We start from the raw sequence: 23,953 nt of genomic DNA, 5'->3' as shown, positions 1-23,953 counted from the left end.
ATTCCAGTTTGACTTTTCATTGTGTTATTTCCCCTCAAGGTGTGGAAGGAGTCAAGCCACTGACTGGACAGGAGTACTTCTGGGGCCAATTTGATTTCAGTGTCACAGCTAGGTACCTAGCTGACTCACAAAAAGGACCCAAGAGCAGACACAGAACACTGGGAGAGTTAGAACAGTTTATTTACAGGTGCGTGGTGTTGGAAGCCATAGGGAGGATCCAGGTAAATGTGGACCTCTGAGACAGGAGGGAAACTGTTAGTGAAGAGCTAATAAAGGTGATTTGTCCAGACAAATGTAATGATCAGTTCTTACTAGGTGAGGGTGAGCAGGCAGGGGAAAAAACAGGAATCCAGTGCATGCTAGGTCCTTAGCATGAGAATGCAGTATGAGGAGATTAGACCGAAGCAGCACTGAAGAAAAGACAAGGTAAGTACTACAAAATAACTGAAACACAGGAGTTGACCCAATTACTGGTGAAGTGAGACAAATCTGGTGAAGGCTGGTTGCTCCTGCAGCTCTTTAAGACTGCAATCCAGACTTCACCTTGGACTGCCTGGAAACCTGCTCAGAAGCTTGTGGTGGGTAGCAGAAGGGTTGATTATAGTCTATTTAAAAAGGGACTGATGTATTTCAGTGCCTTTTTTATTTTTAGAAGTAGATCTCAGTGGAATGTCCTTGGTCACCAGTCAAATCCGCTGGCCAGGGGCGTACTGCGGGGCTGGGACACAGCTCTGGTAAGCGGCAGTTGCGTTTAACTGTGCGTTGCAAAGCCTCTGGGTCAAAATACGCTGGGCTTACTGGAGGTGGTGTTGGACCGAGGGGAAAACTTACAGGAATGGAGATTATGGTAAATGGTAAATGGACTTGTACTTGTATAGCGCTTTTCTAGTCTAGCTGACCACTCAAAGCGCTTCACTACATGCCGCATTCACCCCACTCACACACATTCATACAGCACGTCTTAGGGTATAACTACGTGCTTTCTAAGCATTCACACACATTCATACGTTGCTCCCCCAATGATACACTGGGGGAGCAACGTGGGGTTCAGTGTCTTGCCCAAGGACGCTTCGACATGTATCCTGGGGAAGCCAGAGTCGAACCACCGACCTTCCGATTGGTGGGCGACTGCTCTTCCTCCTGAGCTACAGCCGCGGAGTGGCGGAGATGGTGAGGGTGCATATTCGATCCAGGCCAACTGCTGACTCTGGGAGGATGGGTTGTTGGCTGTGGCACAGCAGAGAGCAGCCTTGAGCTCCTGATTAAACCACTCCGTCTGTCTGTTGGACTGGGGGTGGTAACTAGAGCTCAATGAGATCTTAGCTCCCAGAGCAACTCAAAAAGTTGGCCATATCTGCAAGATGAGTTGGGGTCCCCAGTCAGACACCACTTTGGAGGGAAAGTCATGAAGACAGAAAACATGATTGACCAGAAGATCCGCGCTTTCAGTGCATGATGGAAGTTTGTAGGGGAATGAAATGAGTGGCCTGGGCCACTCACCTTGTGAGTGAGGTTGTCCAGAGACAAAATCCAGGGAGATATGAGACCAGGGCTGACCGGGGACCTCTAGAGGTTGCAGAAGTCTAGACGGTGGTCAAATGTTACTCTTATTTCTTGCACATGGTATCCAGCTCCAGGGATGGCCATCATGAATAGCACTGAAGGAGTGATGGTGCAGTGTATTCTTTGGTGGCAGGCAAACTTGGAGGTATGAGCCCAGTGGATAACAGCCATGACATACCTACCACCAGCCAGGTCGAGGGGAGAATCTGGGCTGGTTCCACAGATTCCTCTTCGGAAGCAAACTGTCTGGACAGAACATCTGGTTTGACATTGCGGGAGCCTGGATGCAAGTAATAGACGAAGTGAACCGACCAAAAAAAAAAAAAAAAACCCAACAGGCTTGTAGGGAGTTTAACCTTTTATCATTCTGGAGGTATGAGAAGTTCTTGTGATCTATCCACACTATGAAGGGCTGTTTGACTGGGCATGTACTGAGTTTGAGGAATTCTTTTTTGAAGTTGTCCAATGTTTACACAATTCTTAAAGTTATATGAAGATAATCAAATGAGCAACAATTAATCAGGGGAAATTGTCCAGAATTTGGGAAAGGCAGCTTTTAGGTCTGCAGGTGTTGATTTAATACTATTCCTATGATTTATTTGATGTAAGTCGACACCAAGCAGAGTCAAACTTTGAATAATAAAGGCAACTACATATCCCCATTGTCCACAGCTGTTTGTTTGCATATCCACAGGGAAGTGTAATTCCGGCAAGAGCAGAAGCATGTCCCCTCCTCCAGCTTGTCTGGTGCTGAGCCAGTCTCTGGAAACAGACTTGTGAAAAGCATGGTTAATATGTCATGCTATAGGACCAAACTTTACTTTTATTCATTTTGCTGTGACACTTTTTGCCCTAACAGACCACATCAGCAGGTATACAGATAAGTGTTCTTTAACAGATTGACAGACTGTTTTAGAGTTTTATCATTGAGAAAATGCCTTGTAATGTAATTACAACTTAATATCACTGCAAGATTAATTTTGAAAAAAGTTGAGACGTTTGCAACAAAAACTGGAAACTATCATTTGTTTGAATCTATACACACGTGTGAACTTGGGATACTTATTGTTGCAGTTTGCAAAAGGAATCTGTGTCCCTTCTCGCTAAATGCAAGTTGTACGTGCTCAACAGTAATGATTGTTGTCACTGGGTTTTTCCTCTTCATGGCATGCTATACAATTTTAATAGAAGACATATCTGGACTGCATGTAGGCCAGTCAAACACATATTCAGCGCAGTCACATGCACAGTTAAGACGAGTTACAGTTACATCTCAACTATCCATTTAATTGGACCGGCATCTTTGTCCCAATATAAATGTGTGGAAATATTTCTGAGTTATTGGCTGAAGTATGTCCAACACTGCTACACTGGGTACTGCATGAGAAAACATTCAAGACGGTCCAACTTTCTCTAGGAGATAATGTGTAAGTAATTCACTGCAAAGATGTCGTCCTTAAGGTACTCGAATGTTGAGGTTTTAAAACTGGGATTTTATTTGTGCAGAGTGACAGTCCGAGTTGAAACCTAGTCTTTGTCAAGATCGAGGAAAGGTAGGACCCAGATGCAGCTCTCTTAGTTCCAAAACAAGGTTTATTCTACAAAAACAAGACGGGGAGCAAAGGCAAAAAAACAAAGCGCGGCAGGGCCGGATCATCAAAATTACTTAACATGAGAACAAACACTAAAACAAAACAAGGCTATGAAAAAACACTAAACAAACAAGGCTATGAAAAACACAATGACTATGGCGATCTTAACAGGCTATGAGGCAGGAAACCAAACTTAGCTTTCGGTGGCATGAAGGGAAGGTGAGGATTCTGCAGTGACTGAAAGTAAACCAGGAATCTAAATACTGTAAGGGGAGTGATCAGTGACATGAGGTGCAGCTGTGAACAATTAACCAGGTGACTTGAGTGAACTGAACGTGACAGGGGAAAAACATGACTAGAACAAAACCTGAAAACATGATTAACCAAACTGTGACCTAACAATACATAAACCTAAACTGATTGTTCAGACTGTGACAGAATCGTGCAGACTGTGACAGTCTTAATGGTCTGATTTTCAGTCACTCTCAGACACTTTTAGCCATCTAACTAAAGAAAAGGAAACAATGTCAGGGCCCCAGGACACACAAATGCAAGGGTCTTTTTAAGGCAAAAAGTGTTCGATAATAAATAAGGTGGAGGATCTCCAGACAGAGCAAAACAATGGCTGTGAAACTCCTAAAGTGCTCTCCTCAATAACTATGCTTGAGGAGAGTGCAGCTATGAAAATGATCAAACAAAACTCTCTCCACTCGAGGAAAACAAAGGCTATGAAAGATTGCAAATGAACTCTCACGCTCTCCTACTTTGATGGACTTAAACAAAAGAAGCTCACTCTTAAACAGAGGCACTATGAAACTTTAACCATGAACTATAAGCAGTCCTTTAACGGAGGCGTGACAGGATCTTCTAAAACTCAAAATCACTCCACTAGTGGAGGAACTATAAAACTCAATGAACGACGCAACGCTCCTCTAACGGAGGTGTCTATGAAAAAGGATTACAAATGAAAAATCACTCTAAAAACAGAAGAACAAAACAGACCGTGAAACTTACCGTGATTAAGCTAGAACTAAGGAATAAATTACAAACAAAGGATATGCTCTGCAGGAGGATCGCTGCACTGCAGGCTCAAGGACTCGATGACTTGGATGGATGGATGGATTGAGGACGCTAGAGTCAGAGTTTGGGACAAAGAGGAGAGCTACAACACATCCTTGCTTGTAAAGACTAAGTCTTTATTGGATCCTCCTTTTATATTAAATCTTGACGCCCTAACCTAACATCAGCTAATCTGCTGATTGTGTCACCCATTCATCCATTTTCTATACCTATTTAATCCAATTCAGGGTTGTGGGGGGTCTGGACCCTATCCCAGCTGTCACTGGGAAAAAGGCAGGACAGGTCGCTAGTCCATCACAGGGCCACACAGAGACAAACGAGACAAACATCCATGCAAACTCACTCCTAGGGACAATTTAGAGACACCAATTAACCTAACATGCATGTTTTTGAACGGTGGGAGGCAGCCGGAGTACGCACAGATTCAAACCAGGAACCCTCTTGCTGTGAGGCCACCATGCAGCCCCTGATTGTCTCGTGGTCCTTGGAATTGTTTTCTGGTTATTTTCTGTTTTATTTTGTAAGATATTTCCCCTTGGTTGTTTTGTTGAGTTCTACTTCCTTTGCACCTGGTTTAAGTTACTGATTACACCATTTTTCTATCCACTCGTCACTCCCAAAACATTTACACTCCTAGTCTTCTGTTCCATGGTCATTTCTCTAGCCTCTTGGGAATTCCCTGTGTTTCCCAGTTTTCTCTGTTTTTGGATTTATCAAAATTGTCAAGATCATCCGCCAGCTGTGCCTCATCTCTCAAGTACTCTTGTATTTGGGTGTGTCTCTCTATACTCCATGACAGTTTGTGGAAACTTGCAGAATGCTGTTGCTTATATATTTGAGAACCTTTTTAAAGATATGAATTTTGAATTGCAGATTTTATCTTTTCTAAAAACATTAGGAGTCAGTCAGTTAAGGCACTGACAATAATTTCCTTTGTTACTGTTTCTGTTGATTAAAACTTCTAACAAAGTTAAGAAATTACAGATATAGCCAACTTCTCTGGGAGTGAGGTTGGTGTCCTATGTATTGTGTAGAGGTAATTTTGTATTATCTCTCCAAGACAACAGGTTAATTGCAGTTTGAAACACTAAAATTGAAGGACTGGAGCCACCTGAAGTTCAGTATTTATTACCACCAGCTGTTTGAATACATACTTCTCAGTAAGTCCCCCACAAACCACAGGCTACAGTAAAGCATATCAACGTCCACTGTATTTGTCTCACGTGAACCATATGCAAGGTTTTAATGGTTGCATACAGTGTGTTTTTTAACAGCAGCTGAAGAAACAATACAGAGCTTTGCGCTATAAATGAATAAATCTGGTATGATAATACATTTATCTTTTCCTTTTTGATGCTTGGCATTAGAAAAAAATGCATGCTATGGCCCAAATTCAAGTGCATGCTGCTAGCAGCATGAATACTTCCCTCTTTGCTTGTTTAAGGAAAAAAGGGGCAAAACCAAGCAGACTTTAGAGTCATATTTTACTGACATGACCTTTGATCCCTGTCAGGCAACCATGTGCCTGGATCATGTTTTGGGACAAGCATGTTGCTATCCGTCTGTGTCTAGGCCCCAGGTCAGAGGAGTTCATGAGAGGGGGTGGGGAACACTTGTTAACACATAGTGCAGCCTCTTTAACCGGCCAAGCAGGATAGAGCAACAGATTTGTTCCAGGGTTGGCTAGAAAAAACGAAAAAGTGCTGTTTTCATGACATGCATGACATTCTTTCTATGTGTCCTGCAGAAAGATTAAAGAGAAAAGAGATCAGTTTGATGTGAGGGAAACAAAATGTATCTCATAATCAGAAACAAACAGCATTTTTATATAATTTATTTTTGGTTCACATTTTTTTTAAACTCTTATTAGGAGTGACTTAACCCATTTCACTATCAGCTTACATGACAAAATGATTACCACTTAATGAGTGAATACTTTCGTGAAAAACACTCAGTGCCTCAGAGGCCCTTTTAGAAAATAAACACAGTGATGTCATAACAGTGTCATCATGGTTATCTCCGATTAGGCTTGCAGGATAAAAATTTACAACAGAAAGCTTGTATTACTATATGAAGGATATAAAGCATGGGCATTTACCAGAGTTCTAAAGAAAGATGTAGTCAAGTTCAACAATAAGAAACTTGACAAAGAGGATATCTCAAACTGTTTAGACTTTATTTCTACTTTGATGTGGATTATTCCTACTCTCAAACATCATGACAGACATAAAGCACCTTTCAATTACTTAAACTGCTTTGACTCACATTTGGGATTTAACCCAACTCCTACCAGGAGTAATGTATCATTTAGTTCTAAATAAATGCAACGATGCATTTTTTCTTGTGCAGAAAAATATTTAAAAAGTGTAGCAGTGTCTAACCCTGCAAAATGAACAAAAAGGATCAAGACTATGTGATATGCTGATAATTTCTTGTACAGATATTTACCACATTCAGAATTTTGCTTCATATGTGCTATCTGTTTTTGCACACTGGCAAACCCCTAATGTGAAGCTGAAGGTGATACATAGATATAGGCAAGAAATCAGCTGGCTAATCAAATCTATGCATCCTTTTTGCTTCCAAGTGATCAGCTAAAACAAACATTTATGTTTTGCCAAAGCTCTACAACTGACTGAACAAGTATTATCTCTTCTCATTCAAACCAGAATATATTGCCTCATTCAGAGGATGTCGATATGAAAAACCCACAGAAACTTGGGCCACTAAAGATAACCACAGCGTGAAGAAAAATAACTAGAAATAGACTGCTTTGTTGCCATAGTCACCTGCACTGATGCAATTTAGATCTGCTGAGATGCACAACACCATTATTTCAAGAAAAAAAGATTCAGCTTGAGTTGATCTTTTTGACAATGTATATAAATATGTTTTTTTCCTCCTATACAATCTATAAAGTTACTTGTGTCTGATAATGCTGACGCAGCATTATATATAACATATTGAATGATTTTTGTTCACAGCAGTCTATGTTTATGATGATGCTCACTTACAGGATTCAAAGTTTCAGTGAGATTAAAAACTGAGGTGTTTTCACACACTAGTACTAATATTGGGAGTAAGGTAATATTGGCAGCACAATGAAGCCTCTTCCTTTTAACATCACATTTTGCTGAAAGCGAAAGCAAGGCACAGGAAGTTCTCACATGATTGTATACAATATGTCATTTTTTTCAGCCCAATGGTAATTTCATTTGAGGACAGCATAGATTTCCATCTTAAAAAGTAATTCACTGTAAAACATAACTGCAATCATAACTAAAAAAAACCAAAACTGTTCCTGCGAAAAGAAAAATGGTGTGAATGCTGATAAGCTAAACTAATTTACTTGAAGATGCTGAAGAAGCTAAAGTGTTGACAAAAATAGCTGAAAACCAGATGCTAAAGTTTTAGCTGAAGTTATTTGAAGGCTGAAAGGCTATAGTGGAAGGCACTGGAAGCAGTTCAAAAAGATGAAGAGTTGATCAAATTGGTTGTGTTCAAAACACAGTGACTGGTTAAAAATTTTTGGAGCATTCTAAGCTTTTTACATTCATTTCAGTGATGGGAGAATTTGTACAAAAGCTGCTTTTTTTAAGATAAAAATCAAAAACACCAAAAGATATAGCCAGCATTTTCTGAATGAGCAGAACATTTTAAGATAGAAATTGTTGAAATGCCTTAACAGCATTCACACAATTAGTCTCATATGAGCCCACAGCTAAATGAAACCCCTACACATCAGCAGAGTTTAACATTTTAATGAGCTGCTCGTGTTTTCAACATATGACCAGGCTGGATTAAGTAACTCTTTACATAATACAAATTCTTCAGCACTTAATATGGAACTAATAAGCAAGGTGACATGCCACTTTACTTGAAGGACAAAAACAGCAGCAAATATAATATATAATAAAGAGGTAATACTATGTTACATGTTCAACAGATTCTAGATAATCAGCAACAAGTCATAAGGAAAGGAAACACACAAAGGAAACAGACTGTTCAAAATGATCATCATATTTTTACTTTTCACAAACGTGCAGCAAGGTCCTTGATTCAGGAACTTCTTGTTAATCATCAAAGAGCACTCGTTGATTTGTTGGCTCATTCATGAATGAATACTCAGGTCGTTTTCATTTTATGTGTCTATTTCTTTAGGTGTGTGAAATACACTTGTGATAGTATGACAAAAAGTGATGGAGATACAAACAGCTGCAAATAGCCTTTTTGGATACTTTACCTGACTTTATACGCATGCATAGGCATTGCTTTCCACTGCACATGTTCATCCATCCATCCATTTACGATACCCGCTTAATCCGTCGGTCGGGTCGCGGGTGCTGGAGTCTATCCCAGTAGTCACACAGCGAGAGGCGGGGTACACCCTGGACAGGTCGCCAGTTCATTACAGGGCCACACAGAAACAAACAAGACAAACAACCACACACACGCTCACACTCACTCCTAAGGACAATATTAGAGACACTAATTAACCTAACATGCATTTTTTGGACAGTGGGGGGAAGCCGGAGTACCCGGAGAGAACATGCAAACTCCACACAGAAAGGCCCCAGCCGGGAGTTCACTACACATGCGTGACATTAAAATAGAACATGTTAGTGTAAGTTAAGACCATACACATAAACACACACGCACGTAAAAGACCTGTGAAGAGTTTCCTGACAACAAACACGTCGGAATTACAAAATCTTCCGACTTAAATCTCTATCAAGATAAAATTCAAAGCGACTGCTCAAGACTTCCTTTATATCGGTGTAAATATGTATTGCGTGTAGATCCTGCTCGAAGGAGAAACTAGGAAATGAGCGCAAGAGATGCAGTTATTTAAAGCCAGCAAAATGGAATTCAGGGCATGACGCAAACGTTTGGCGGGGTAATGTAAAAAAACAAAACATGATACAAACTGGGCGACATCACGTTGTTCATTCTTAGTGCCGAAGAGGCTGACTTTTCAACTATTTTAATCAGACCCTGGGCTGGTTTAAGTCAACACGCAGCCCTTTCCCCACAGTATTTATAACTCGGTCAGATGACCTTGCACTTGGACCCATCCATTACGTGGGGAGATTAGTTGACTCTTAAGGAATACAAGTTGCACGCTTAATTTTTCATATATCTCATACTAAACAGACACATATATTTTAATATACATCTTTAGAGAGCATCTACGTTTTATGCTTCTTAAAACTGAGGGCGCTGCGGCGGGAATAAGAAAACGGTGTCGAGGAGCTCCCCCGCAGTGGAGCAGATGGTACGGTCTTCTGTTGAAATTCCGAGAATTGAGCTGCTGTGTTTCTTAGAACTGGATTCTCAGAACTGGTGATGCACAGAGTTTCGAGGAAACTTTTACAAGGTGACTTTTTTTTCTCTTTCCTATTTTCTCATCATTAGGTCAGATGTGTTGTAAAGTTACAGATGGTCACACATCGGCTCCAGCTGCCTCTGGACTGGATTCTTTCCTTATATTTCGTATATTTTGTAAACTCCTTTGCTAAAAGTCAACTGCTATGTTTGAACCATGGCGTTTAATTTTGACAGCCGCATTGCCTTTGACTGTATTTGACCATGAAGTAATGTTTGGGTGTTTTAGACCTTGTGGATTTTGCAATTGTACATGAAATCGATCCTTAAAGATTTCGTATAAGTACATTCTGCTGTTTTTGCGACGTTAATCTTTAGTCTAGTCAGCTGTTATTAGCTGTAGCTCAATGTAAGTCTGTCATTTACTTTGGCCGTTATAGTTGATACACCATTTCACAAGTTTGAGGCCATGCGACGTTCAATGGTGGCGCAACAGGACCTTCTTGTTTGGTTCAGTCACGGCAAATGTCCTCTGCGCATTTCTCATATCGACTTAAATGTTTTTTAATTTGACCAAACGTTTCAACGCCGACTTTTCACGGTCTATTTTGGCCGCAGCAACTATTGTAAACACTTACACACACACTTAAATTCGGAGACAGCGCCTAAACTGCTTTGATAGTGTTTGTTAACTTGACAGGACTTGTGCTTGCCTGCGCTGTGGCTTAACTCGCAGACCAAGTTAGAGCAAGAGCTCTAACCACTCCTTGAAATCACATCCTGCAAATCATGCCGTCTACGTATAATCTAATATTTCCAGGTTTAGAAATAACTCAAGTGATTGGTTAAGCAAGAGGGAAGCAAATGTTAATGGGATAAGCAAGAAGACTTCCACTTTTATGGGGAAACAGGAAACCTCTCGGTGTACTGGCAAGATAATCTGAGCAGGCAGGACGGAATGTGCTCAATGTCAAACACGCTTACAAACTGCAGGCTGCCAGCAGACTCTTGGGTCTTGTTTGTGTGCACTCTTTGTGTACAACTGCGGACGGAAGATGCTGTTCAGACTTTTTAAAACCCGTAATAATGTTGCCAACTTAGGTTTTGCATGTTTATAATGACTGTTCTACCTGTGGTATTGATTTGTTAGAGCCTAAAAATTGCATTAAAGCTTGTAGGTTATGCAGATGTAGGTCCACTGATCAAGTGAGTGTTTTCAGAATGTAAGGTTACAATCCTGTGTACTACACCGTCATTAAGTCCCGATAAGATAGATAAGAGGCAAGCCTATGGAAGGTTGGTGAGCTTTCTCCTTCCTTTTCCTGTGCAGTGGCGCCACCTTCTGTTTTAAACGCCGTCAAAACACTTGTTTGTTTCAATGTTTTGATTTAAAGCCTTTGAGGCTGGTGGCTTGTATTTGTCAGTAGTAAGAGTGATGACGTGTAAACTGTGTTTTTTTTTTTCAGAAAATAATGATCTGTATGAGTACTTGCAATTCCTTACTAGCCATTTAGTTTGGTTATTCTTGTCTTGGAGGGCAATTTGGCTGGAATTTGTTTTTTAGGGCTGTTTAGTTTAATAAATGATAGACAGACAGATACTTTAATGGGTCTGAAGGAAATTTGTGGACTCAGTAGCACTTGCATCAAAGGCAAACATCAATAAAAAGCAAAAAGCAGTATCAGGATTAGCATAAAGTGAAGTACGGTGATGTTGAGTACACATGAAATGCTAGGCATTCACAGTCCTACATATTGTCCACAGCACTACCTGTAGTGCTATAGTTCCTGTATATTTACTGTATATGTCATCAATAAATGTTGAATTAACGTAACTAAAACTGATATATTGTTTTCATTTAGCTTATTTTTGTGTGAGTATGTACACTACCTTAGATGATTTCTTGAGTATGTCATTGAAGATGACATCTCTATATTTTTCTTGCACAGATTGCGACAGCATGGCCATGACTGCGGATGGCTGCATTCAGTTCACACGCCATGCAGGCGACGTCCTGCTCAACTTTAACCGCCTGCGCAGCAGGAACCTCCTGACTGATGTTACCATACAGGTGGACGGACAGCAGTTTCATGCTCACAGGGCCATCCTAGTGGCCTGCAGGTATTAATTATCATGATATTTGTTAAAAGTTCAGCGACATCAATTTATTTAAGACTCTATTGTCTTAAGGAGATTAGTATACTTTTGCTTTTCATTTGCAGCTTTCTAAATAAGACTGATCAATGATTGTTATTTGTCAATGATAATCATCTTTGTTTCTATCTTTCCACAGTGGCTTCTTCTATTCCGTGTTCATGCAACCTGAGAACGCGAACCTTAGTGCCATCAGCTTGGACCCCAAAGTGGACTCCAAAGGTTTCTCTCTCCTGTTGGACTTCATGTACACCTCATTCCTGAACCTTAATGACAGTGTGGTCTTGGCCACCCTGAATACAGCCATGTACCTCCAGATGGAACATGTAGCTGACACCTGCCACAGATTCATCAAATCCAGGTAAAGAAAAATAGAGAACATAAAGAGACAGACATAATAGTCTGTAAAAACTAAGGAAATCTGACTTGAATTTGACTTTGTTTCCACAGGAATCAGCCCCTGGACATGCACATCAAAGAGGTACAGGACAACTCAGTAAATCTGGCTGATGAAATCTCTGTTTCAAGGCCTGCTAAAGAGAAAGAGCCAGACTTTAGAAATGACCACTCATCGAGCATTTCCCCTCTGGAGGAGTGCAGGGCTTTTATCCCCAATGTTTTCAGGGGGATCAACACCTCTGGCTCCTATCATGTCTATGGTGACCTCTGTGTCCCTGCTGGGAAGCGAGAAGGTTCTCTTAAGATCAGATGCTTGCCCAGCATGGCTCATCTCGAGTCCTCAACCAGCATCTCACACTCTGTCCTATCCCACTCCCCTTTCCCCTCCACTATCATCAGACCGCTGGTAGCCCATGGAAGTTTTCAAAGCCCTGCTGCTCCCATGGAGGAAGACAACTTTCATCACCCACAAACCAGCTGTTTGAGATTGTCCCCAGGCTACAGCAAAGGTGTCATTTGTAGCCCTCAAAGCCCACTCAGATCTGACTGCCAGCCAAACTCGCCCACAGAGTCCAGCAGCAGCATAAATGCAAGCATGAGCCACAAACAGCCCACAGACTGCTCCAAAGACGCCAGGGCCCGCAACTGGAAGAAGTACAAGTTTATTGTAATGAACCAAACCCCTGGTGAGAATGGAAAGGACGTACAGGGAGACAGCGCTGATGTCGGAGCGTCGTCCCCCTCACTGAGCCCCTCCAGGAGTGGTGCAGCGGGTGCACACAATGAGCTCCAGTCAGAGGAAGGAGCCAGCGAACACAAGGAGGAAACACCTTTGCCTCACAGTGTCCACAGCTGCAGTAACATCAGGTAAAACTACAACTCACTGGCATAATTAATGATAAATTAGCACAAAATGTTAATTTGTCAATGAGATAAAAGCTTACCTGAATGAATGAACTGTACGGTTTTCCTCCTGAGGGTAGCCCTCAAAGATGCTCCTCCTGCAGCTGTGAAAGCCCTCAGTGTATGGAAGTCGGTCACCTCTCACCTGACTCATACAGCAGGGACGACACTTCAAAGCTACACACAGATTATTCCCCCTCCAGCTGTGGTAAGTGGCCTCCCCAAGATCCATACTATATGCTTATGTTAAGGTTTTACAATATAGTAAATGTACATTATTTCTTTTCCTTACCTCGCCCTGAAGAAAATAATTACTTCTGCAACGGATGCGACTCCAAGTTCACAGATGAAGATTCCCTGAAAGAGCACATGGTTCAGATCCACAGTGACAAGCCATATAAGTGTGACTGCTGTCAGGCAGCTTTCCGCTACAAAGGCAACCTGGCCAGCCACAAGACTGTCCATACTGGTAAGTTTGCTCAGGTGTTCAAAGCATCAGCAAGTGGAGCTAGTGGATGAATTATTAATTGCTCAACCTTCTTCTGTTAACTTCCAGGTGCAAAGCCATACCACTGTAACATTTGCGGTGCTCAGTTCAATCGACCAGCCAACCTCAAGACCCATACCCGTATTCACTCTGGAGAAAAGCCATACAAGTGTGAGACATGCGGCTCCCGATTTGTCCAAGTAAGAAGGAGAAAGAAATCTAAAAAAAAAACTAAAAAAAAACTGTTACTTGTATTTGAACGTAGTTAACGATTTTTTCCATTTTCCTCCAGGTGGCCCACCTCCGTGCACATGTGCTGATTCACACAGGAGAGAAACCGTACCCATGTGAGATCTGTGGAACACACTTCCGCCACCTTCAGACACTTAAGAGCCACATGCGCATTCACACTGGAGAAAAGCCTTATCATGTAAGCTTCCTACGTAGTCTCCTCTCCTTATCCGTGTCTCTTGTCTAAAAGGAGAGTAATCCCTTTCCCCCATGTGATCTATATATCAATAGTTTTAAGTCCAGAGTGGTAATCTAAAGGTGCTATTAACCATTTTTTTTGCCCTTTTCTTCAGTGTGAAAAATGTGACCTCCACTTCAGGCACAAGAGTCAGCTTAGGCTTCATCTCCGACAGAAGCACGGCGCGGTCACTAACACCAAGGCTCAGTATCGCAGGTCTCCCAGCAACATGGTCACAGACCTGGTGAACGCCTGTTGAGCCCGATGCATACCTGCCGCTGACATTGGAGTTCATCTTTCACAAAAAGAGTTTATTTTACCAAAACAACAAAAATGTTTATATATGTTTGCCTTCTACGTACTTGTAAATGATGCATGTTACTTAAAGTAAGCTCTTTGATGTTTTAAAGACTGTAGTTCATGCTTTCATTTTGGAATGTTTAACAATAGAATGTACATCTTGAATGTGAATTTAGATAGTTATTTCTTGGTTTTGCAGATAACTCAACATGATGATAGCACTCTTTGCCGTTCATTTTGAGAGTCACTGCTACATACTTGTTTCACATAGTGGCATGAAGTTGCCAGCAATGTGGTTCTATGCAGTTATTTGCAGTTTTTTCTAATGAAAAAAAGGCTGTTTTTGTAAATAAGATAATATATATTTTCAGATTGCCATCTGCTGGCAGAGTACAAATATATTTACATAAAGTACATTTTCTTACATGTAGTAGGCTTCACTGTCTGTAACAAAAGAGCTTATTATTTTGCTGTGTCACAGTTTGTGGTACGCACTGTTATTTGTACAGACTTTCAAGAAATTGTAGATGTATTGTATATATTTTCCTTTTTCAAAAATTTCGAGGTGGATGTTGGCATTTTGCACATACTCATGATGCTGTAATTATATAAGTTTATGCTTTTCATTCAAGTATTTCCATTTAGAAAGTTCTCAACAGTTTGTTAAACCCCATTCCCAGCACTTGTGTTAATTTATATTTGTACCTCCTGTGCTCTTTCTTCTGACATGTGGTGCTGACATGCAGTTATCCATTTTTCCTGAGGTATCTTTTTTTTTACACAGCACATTTATTACATTCAACCCTTTTCTACTGGTTATGTTCCCAATCTGACGATTAATGCATTTTAATTGAGACATTATGAAAGCCCTGGTTGTTACTTACTGCTTTTATGATGTGTTTCTCCGGTGGTACTTGGCACTGTTGTACGTCAATGAGTATGCATGTCAAGGTACGATTGGTTTGGAAACTCATAATCTGATGTGTGAAGCTCTTTATAAGTACAGACAGCAGGCCTCAAGCTAAAAACACTCAGGAATATTATTGATATGTAAGCAAACATCTTTGTAACGACAGATTGTGTATGTATATATGTGTATATATATATATCAAATATATTTATATGCATATCAAAAAGTAAAATGTGTATTGTAAAATGTATAAGTTGCTTGATTTTATTATTGTCACATAAGCTGGTTTGTACCATATGGTTTTCTATGTCTCTAGAAAAAAAAGCAAAGTTGGACTGCACTCTGCAAAAGGTTTGTGCCACCCTTTATTTCTATAAACAATTCCAGGGAAACAGGAAATGGGTGCAGCGATTTATGGAAAGATCCACAAAAATATATGGTGGTACAGTATTTAAGGCAAAAACAGAGTTTGTACATTTATAACAAGCTTGAAAGTCAATATTTGGTCTGAGTACTTTATTCCTCAACACAGACTGAACCCTCTTAGACAAGCTTTCAGTCATTTCTTTAAGCAGTCTTCAGGAATAGTTCTCCAGGCTTCTTTGAAAGACATTCCAAAACTCTTCTTTGGATGTTGGCTGCCTTTTGTTCTGTTTTCTGTAAAGATGATCCCACACTGATTCAATAATGTGGGGGTCCAGGTTCTGGGGAGGAGCCCATTTCTGATGATGCTTCAATGAACAGTTGATGGAGGAACTGAAAGATCATACGCATCTCTTAGGTTCTACATGTACACACACACATATATATATATATTTAGGTCTACTGCTTTTGTCCTCCACTTGCCCCGTTTTCTCAATACTTCAAGAACACAATGCACACCATGCTGTGATATGCCAAGTCTTCAGTTACAAGCTCTCTGGGAATCACCTTCTTGGTGCAAGATTGATTCTATTAATTAATTAATTTCATGTCTGCCATACTGTGTTATATTCAACATTTTCCATAGAATAATGGTAACAAACTGTGTCTCTATGACAGGCTGCTGGTAACAAAGTGCCTTAAGACACAAAATTGGTTCTTTGCAAACTTGACAGACAACACTGGTTCATCACTTATATTCAGTAATATATAATATATTCAGAATATATATATATATATATATATGTATTCAGTAGTATATTTTATGTTTAAATTAATTCTACCTTACTGTTAAGTAGCTTATCGTGCCATATCAATATCCCAAAGACATTTTAACATCAAATGGGACAAGTGCAGGTGTATCAATAAGGGCTGCATTCTGTTTTGAGGAAGTTTTGCTTTCGTGCGTGTTCTATAGTCAAATGAATTGCCATGCACAGTTGCAAAATGGAATGCAGCCCTATTGATACACATGGGATTGGCACCATATATTGAATCATTTGTCTATATATCCCTTCCTTGTGTTTTTTTTAATAACACTTTTCAACTTTTTATTGCATATCACATATTTTCCTAATATCATTCAGCCCTAATTAAGATAAACTTACACTTTTTACAAAAAGATGCAAAAAGGTGGAACTTTGGAGCATGTGCATTTGTTAGTCCAGTTTGGAGAAGCTTGATTTTGAATGATTTCAGTTGAATTAATTGTTTATAAATCTTAAAAGTCCAATTTTGGTCCAACTAATACAAATACTTTTTTTTTTTCCAAGTGTCATGTAAAAGTGCTTACTGTGAGTGTGCAACGTTTGCTAATCGCCAGTGTGTAGACTAAGATTCGATGGCTATATTATAATAGTCTACATGAGTTTTCTGACAACATGTCGCGTCACCTAAGCACCCAGTTTGAACGAAACATAGCAGCAGTAGATGGAAGCAGCTGAAAATATCCCTCTTCTGCCATTGAAAGCTTGTTTAAGAGACAGTGTTTGAGTCGTTTAACAAAAAAAGGCTTCAGAAAACTTTTAGCACTATGCCTCAAGACCACTTGAAAAGATCATAAGAAAGTCTGGGACCTTGGGAGCAAATTATGAAGTAATGAGGGATTACTCAAGACTTTTGCACATTACTTGCATATTTCAAGCTATCAAAGATAAACACAAATACTACACCTTGACTCAATAAAAAAATAGAAGTAGCACACGGATGCATGAACCATCTTTAAATTCTTAATTTATTTTCACTTTTTGTGTCAATTTCTTGATTTGTAACCCAAACATACAGTATAATTAGGTAGGCCCCCTGCTGGATGATCAGGTTGAAAACTAGTATGGACTTAAAGCTATGCGTCTTTGTTAAATGTTTTATTAGGTTTCACGATATAAGTCTTAATCACCTTGGATATCTTCAAAAACAGAAACATTTAACTAAATGTTCACTTTTACCTTCATATTCTTTAGAACTTGTCCCAGATGTCAGAGCTGGGATGAAGCACACTAAGCTGCTGTACACATTTATCTTCAAATGTATCACAAACACATGTGTGACCACTCACATAACAAAGACACTAGTCAAGCCTCTGTAATGCTGTCCATTAAACTTGAGACGGGTGTTGCATTGATTTTATTGGATGCCAGACAAGTTATTGGTTGTTCAGAAAAGACTTAATTCGGTCCTTGTCACCAGGTCACAACTATTTGGTCTGAAGCATGAGGGCTGCTTCTCATCACATGATACTTACTCTGAAGACATTAGTGATACATATAATTTCCTTCACATCCAGTACTTTAAGTGTCTTTGACAGACGAGGAGTCTCCCTAAGCCAATAATACATTAAATTCCAACGCAAAGGCCTCAGACTATGATGAAGACAAAGAAATGCAAGCTCTTCTGAAGAAGATCCCGTTGATTACAAGTAGCTGCTGAGCATCTCAACCTCTCATTCATACCAACACGCGTCATGTACACACAAAACAGTGTAGCATTTACAAAATACATGGGAATCAAAAAAGTAACCAACATAAAAATTCATACAAATTGACAATTACATGTATTATAGTATACTTGCGGTTGATAAAATAAAAACTAAAATGTAAATGAGTGTTGCTGGCAGTTGGAGACACTCAACCTTCTTTGTCGAGGATGGCTTTCACATCAGCAAACACCTGGAAAAGAACAAAAGGTGAGCTTACTTTAGCCCTTTTTGCGCAAGATATATGTCATCATTAATGGCTTCATCAGTCTTTTAAAGAGATGCCATTCGCCTTGAAAAGGTTTGAGGGGTAGGTTGGTTGAACTGTGGACTTTCTCTCCATTTACCATGGGAATGTGATCTCATTGTGAAATTAAAGTTCAAACACATTCCTGCAAGGCCATGGATATTTCGGGGATTGATCCTCTGCATCATAACAACCTATGAAACTGTTAATCCTGGCAAGTAAAAGAGCTTCTTGTTTAGAAATAAATAAACAGCAAAGTACACTGTTTTATACCCACAACAGGCCAGAAGTTTTCAGTGAGAGCATTGCTGATGCGCCGCCATGTGGTGCTTATCCTAATCCAAGCTTAGTCCATATTCATAGGCCTTTTCACACAAGGGGCACATAACATTAACTGCTTCACTAGTCTGTTAAGATAATGTTATTCAGTCATTCACACATTCATCACTTCTCCATTACTTCTTCTTTCTCTTCATTCAGACATGTCAATGAGACTCAGTACGGTTGCACACACAGATGAGTCGAGCTCTGAGCCGTCTAACAGTTTGCATCCACAGGAGTGGAACTGAATAACTAATGGAAGTATGTCTGACACGGTTACACTGTAGACTGTTTGGGAAAATGTTCAAGACATTCTCTATATGTGAATGAGAGCAGCTTTCTTGGAAATTAAACTGTAATAATATTAGGGCTGCACAATATATTGAAAATGTGTGGTTACTGCAGTATGAACATGTGCCATATCAATATCCCAAAGACATTTTAACATCAAATGGGACAAGTGCAGGTGTATCAATAAGGGCTGCATTCTGTTTTGAGGAAGTTTTGCTTTCGTGCGTGTTCTTTAGTCAAATGAACTGCCATGCACAGTTGCAAAATGGAATGCAGCCCTATTGATACACATGGGATTGGCACCATATATTGAATCATTTGTCTATATATCCCTAGTGTTTCTTTTTAATAACACTTTTCAACTTTTTTATTGCATATCACATATTTTCCTAATATCATTCAGCCCTAATTAAGATAAACTTACACTTTTTACAAAAAGATGCAAAAAGGTGGAACTTTGGAGCATGTGCATTTGTTAGTCCAGTTTGGAGAAGCTTGATTTTGAATGATTTCAGTCGAATTAATAGTTTATATAAATCTTAAAAGTCCAATTTTGGTCCAACTAATACAAATACTTTTTTTTTTTCCAAGTGTCATGTAAAAGTGCTTACTGTGAGTGTGCAACGTTTGCTAATCGCCAGTGTGTAGACTAAGATTCGATGGCTATATTATAATAGTCTACATGAGTTTTCTGACAACATGTCGTGTCACCTAAGCACCCAGTTTGAACGAAACATAGCAGCAGTAGATGGAAGCAGCTGAAAATATCCCTCTTCTGCCATTGAAAGCTTGTGTAAGAGACAGTGTTTGAGTCGTTAGGGAATAATTGCACCACAGTAACGTTGTAGTTGTTACTGTGAAAATATTACGTTTGGTTCATTTGAGGACACCTTTGAGGGTTGTTAGAAGACACGCTGCAGCATCACCCAAAACTCTGTCCTTCAAAAGTGACTTTTTCACTTTGCCACAAGAATTCCCATCAAACAAAAGGATTGTGTTAAGTTAAGACAGTTGAATACACTGAAATATGGTCAGACAGAGCAGAAGCTTCAGCTACACATCAGAGTTTTCGCTCACACGTTTATCTTAGACGCTGAGACATGATTTACTGCTGCAGATCATTACTGTAGATGAAACCACAGAGAAGGAAAGATTGAACAGAGCTTTTATCTCTTTATTTAACATCGCAACCGGTCGGTCTCTACTGAACAGCTGATCATATGTCAAATTAACTTACTGCTGCTGTGTGGGCCTGTCTCTTAATGTTAATGTAACTGAAGCGATTCACACTCTGTGTTGGAAGTGATACGGATATGTTCCTCAGTCTGACCTAGTCAGATCATCATCTCAGAATGTTACGGAAGCACCAGGAGGCTCATTTACACTTGACATCAACATGTTCAGTTGCCACCAGATTAATGGAAAGCAGAATGTGTGTGTGTGTGTGACAGGGTTTTTTGGCTTGCCAGAACTCAGAAATACACTGCCAGCATTCACACATTTACTTTACCACAGCACACTTCTAAAGTTCAGCAAGTAAAATGTTTATTATTGGGGAAAATCCTTATTGGTTATAATTGCATGTTAATCATTACTTTGTCCTTTGCTTCGGTGTACATGGCAAAGTAAGGCAGACGAATTTTATGACTATAAAATCTCCAGTGCAGCTCGTTTGCCTTGATTAACACTTTTCTCAGACTATCACTCTGAGCTTTGGACAATGTCAACATCATTGGTCCTGCTTCCTTTCCTTAAAATTATTTGTGTCCTTTATGGACATTTTCTTTAAGAAAACTCATTTACTCACCTCATCCACACAACGAGAGGCGTCTATAGTGCGCACTTTGCCATGTTTCTCATATAGTTCAATGATTGGTCGTGTAGACTGCAGGTAGGTTTGGATTCTGCATACGAGAGAAATGTGACTGGTTATTGGGGTCGGACGACACAGGGGACTCAGAGGAGACACAAATTAGGTCAAAAACACATGAGCAGGTATCCAGCAGTCACTTAAATGGGTCAGAGAAATCTATACTGATCAGGCATGCTTGTTGAAGAACAGAAATAAATCTAAACATTTTAAAATTTATGTGCAATGCTTATAAAGTCTAAAGGCACAAGTGACCCGCACCTTTTCTCCAAGCTCTCCCTGTTGTCATCTGTGCGTCCGCTGCTCTTCCCTCTTTCTAGACATCTGTTGATGCAAACCTGTGCACAAAAAAGAAGCCCATGTCCTTAGTTTAAAACGGCTCAGAGGGTATCTGCTCGGTACAGCATGGAACTAAAAACAGCCGGAGAGCTTAAAGCTCTTCAGTTTTCTATGACGTACCTCATTGCCACAGTCAAAGAAAAGCACAAACTTGACATCTGCTTTGTCATCCATGACTCGGGTCCACCCCTGAAGGTTGTCCTCATTGCGGGGGAAACCGTCTATAAGGAATCTGAACTTTTTCTCATCTTTCTGCATAGTCTCATCAATGGCCTAATAAAGCACAAAAAAGTAAAAATGAAAACTGTTACAACAAATAAGATCCTAATAAAAAATATTCAAGATTTGCATTAAAAACATCCTTGATTGTAGGAGACAAAGTAATAAAAAAGGTGAAGTCCTAAAGAATAGCTCTGAATTGTTTCTTCAGATAGTTTCAAAACACATGACAGATTTCCAAACAAGTACTACAGATTAATCATAGCCTCTTAGCTAGCTCTTGTGCGAGTGTAGCATTGTGCACTATTATCAGAGATCATCTGAGTGAGCACACGTAAAATCATTTTGGTTAATTGAGCATTACTTCAAACCTCAAAACAGTTTTGTCCAAACTTTATCAAACAGAAAGAAACACTAAATCCTCTCAGTCCCAGAACCCAGAGAAAGCAAATGCTTTGTGCATTTAATTCAATTCAAACATTGCGTTGAATAACCGTTTAATATCCCGTAATTACAAATCCACTTGGGTGTTTAAGTACAAAACAAAAAGGCTGAGATTTATCTATTGTTATCACTGTTATTCACAGAGAACTCGTAAACTAAATAATATTTGTATTTGTTAAGTCCTGCGAATATTAACAGGCTCTGAATCACACATGAGGATTTTCTTGTTGCAAGGCAAACCCCAAACAGATTTAAAGTCTCTCATATCTTATACATACCTTCCTGAGTAAGTTGATGGTGATCTCCACTGGGACGATTTTACCTTCTTTGATGAAGTTGTCAATGAGCTGTCCACTTTCTGACCCTTCTCTAGCTCGCTCTGCCCTAAGCAAATCCCCAGCTGACAAATGAGTGTAGTTGTAGCTCTGAGAAAGAATCACATACACACACAAACCATTCATATTTTCATATTACACATTTCTGTTGAAAATAGTATCCCAAAGAAGGCAAATAATCAACAGAATTCCTCTTGATAGGATGGATCCTTCTCCCTCACAGGCTGGAAAAGAGTTGGCCCTTGAGTACTGAAATGAAAGAAGTCTCTATGCCCATCTGTCATTCAGGTCTAACCACTGCACTTGAAGCGTGGCAGCCAACACCCAGTAACATCTGAGGAAAGAAGTCTCTCTCATAAGAGTTCTCCCTAACAAACACACACACGCACACATACAGAGAAAACACATCTATTCATGCCCCAACAGAGCATGAGCAGCATGAGCTTTAAAGAATTCAACTTTCATACAAACATCAAAACGGCATCCTGCTGTAAAGTTCACGCTTTTTAAACTGCTTTAATGACTTGTTCAACACTCCTCTACGACTATCCCCAGTGAACAAATAAATGATGCATGAAAGAAAAGTTGACACAACATCTTTACCATTGGAACCACTTACTATACAAATAAGATATCTGACATACACTAAGAACTCAGACATGTTCTTTAGATGTACCCAGTTCATAGACATACCTTACTTTAGGCTTATGACTAATGGCAACATAGAAAGCGAGGAACAGCAGAAAATCCGTGAACACTTGATGACTTCGTATTTTTACATCAAAAACTCCTAAACAGACCTAACCAGCAAAAATGTCACGGCGGTAAGTCCAGAGGGGTAATTGTGAAGACACGTTTTTGTACTACAGGCTATGTTTAGGTGAATTATATATACTGAAATGAGAATTATCAGGTGAACCAGCTCCCCATCTCATCAACATGTGATTGTTTGATCAAAGGTAATGGGGCACTCCAGACTTGGTCTCACCATTACATAACTCCATCTGCATAGATAAGCCAATGATAGGGACATAACATGGAAGAAAAGTCAATATGGTATATCCTGCTGGCTTGGTTTGTTCAAGTTCACAAATAAAATTGAATTACCCATTTTATTCACGCGTTAGCACATAATAAAACTGGGAGATAAACGATATTTCCTCTTATCCTTATCAGGAAGCAATGCTGGGGAGTCAGAGGATTAAAAAAACTATTAAAGTGGCCCTTTGTGGCTCCTGTAAAATAGTTCTAGATTGTTTATAAGTACATAGCTGTATATCTTGTGTGCTAACTAGCTAGCTGGCTAGCTAACATACAGGTTGTTTTTTAGAGGACAACCGGAAGTTAATGAAATGTAGTAATTATATCTTAATAATAATGTAAGCAGTAGGCGAGAACATTCAGAATTCCACTGAACACAATTTTCTCCACGATAAGCTCAATTCTGACCACGAAAGCTGGCATTTTTCATTGTCTTTCCTCTCGTACCTCCACGATTTTGGAGCACTGGGTCCCTTTGCCGGCGCCAGGCCCGCCCAGAACGAACACAACCTGCGGCTTCATGGTCAGCAACACCTGGTTCAAGCAGCTCGGCACCCTATGAGACACGTTACCCAACAAACGGCCGAACATAAACTATCACTGGGAGCGAACTACAAATCGCCGTGATGACCGGTGAATGAGTGTCAGTGTCCGTCGATGGGCCAAACGACACCACTTCCGCTATTGACTTTAGCTACCAATGAGGTTTAGCATAGACGTGATGCAGGTCCGTAACCACGCCCGCGTGCACTTGTTATTTTTTTTCAATGC

At 39.9% G+C, this 23,953-nt stretch overlaps 2 protein-coding genes across 3 annotated transcripts; one reads left to right on the top strand and one right to left on the bottom strand.

Annotated features, from left to right (window-relative positions):
* Positions 1–9,535: 9,535 nt before the first annotated feature.
* bcl6ab (BCL6A transcription repressor b) lies at positions 9,536–15,435 on the top strand. Of its 2 annotated transcripts, none has more exons than XM_072363898.1 (9): positions 9,536–9,612; positions 11,510–11,681; positions 11,854–12,075; positions 12,165–12,980; positions 13,121–13,224; positions 13,321–13,485; positions 13,573–13,703; positions 13,796–13,933; positions 14,088–15,435. In XM_072363898.1, exons 1-9 carry the CDS (start codon positions 9,582–9,584, stop codon positions 14,229–14,231), a joined length of 1,923 nt encoding a protein of 640 aa, XP_072219999.1. In that variant the 5' UTR covers positions 9,536–9,581; the 3' UTR covers positions 14,232–15,435. The 2 variants fall into 2 exon arrangements, with proteins under 2 accessions (XP_072219999.1, XP_072219998.1); XM_072363897.1 differs by having other exon boundaries at positions 13,097–13,224.
* A 2,248-nt stretch (positions 15,436–17,683) lies between these two features.
* On the bottom strand, positions 17,684–23,873 carry cmpk (cytidylate kinase). The gene is made up of 6 exons (XM_072364125.1): positions 23,630–23,873; positions 22,085–22,231; positions 21,264–21,416; positions 21,066–21,142; positions 20,742–20,838; positions 17,684–18,268 (listed from the first exon to the last, which is right to left on the bottom strand). Exons 1-6 carry the CDS (start codon positions 23,771–23,773, stop codon positions 18,227–18,229), a joined length of 660 nt encoding a protein of 219 aa, XP_072220226.1. The 5' UTR covers positions 23,774–23,873; the 3' UTR covers positions 17,684–18,226.
* Between the last annotated feature and the right edge of the window lie 80 nt (positions 23,874–23,953).

The sequence above is a fragment of the Leuresthes tenuis genome, unplaced genomic scaffold (genome assembly GCF_036924035.1).
Source record: "Leuresthes tenuis unplaced genomic scaffold, fLeuTen1.0.hap1 SCAF_14, whole genome shotgun sequence".
In the NCBI taxonomy this organism is placed as follows: domain Eukaryota; kingdom Metazoa; phylum Chordata; class Actinopteri; order Atheriniformes; family Atherinopsidae; genus Leuresthes; species Leuresthes tenuis.
This window is presented reverse-complemented; position numbering and strand designations above follow the sequence as displayed.

Excerpts from the sequence above, each read along its gene's own strand:
- cmpk (XM_072364125.1), bottom strand. The coding sequence starts at position 23,773 with ATGTTCGGCCGTTTGTTGGGTAACGTGTCTCATAGGGTGCCGAGCTGC. Across the intron at positions 21,417-22,084 it reads CCATCAACTTACTCAGGAAG|GCCATTGATGAGACTATGCA; the intron begins GTATGTATAAGA and ends GTGCTTTATTAG. Across the intron at positions 18,269-20,741 it reads CCTCTCGTTGTGTGGATGAG|GTGTTTGCTGATGTGAAAGC; the intron begins GTGAGTAAATGA and ends GTTCTTTTCCAG.
- bcl6ab (XM_072363897.1), top strand. The coding sequence starts at position 9,582 with ATGCACAGAGTTTCGAGGAAACTTTTACAAG. Across the intron at positions 13,225-13,320 it reads TTATTCCCCCTCCAGCTGTG|AAAATAATTACTTCTGCAAC; the intron begins GTAAGTGGCCTC and ends CTCGCCCTGAAG. Across the intron at positions 13,704-13,795 it reads GCGGCTCCCGATTTGTCCAA|GTGGCCCACCTCCGTGCACA; the intron begins GTAAGAAGGAGA and ends ATTTTCCTCCAG.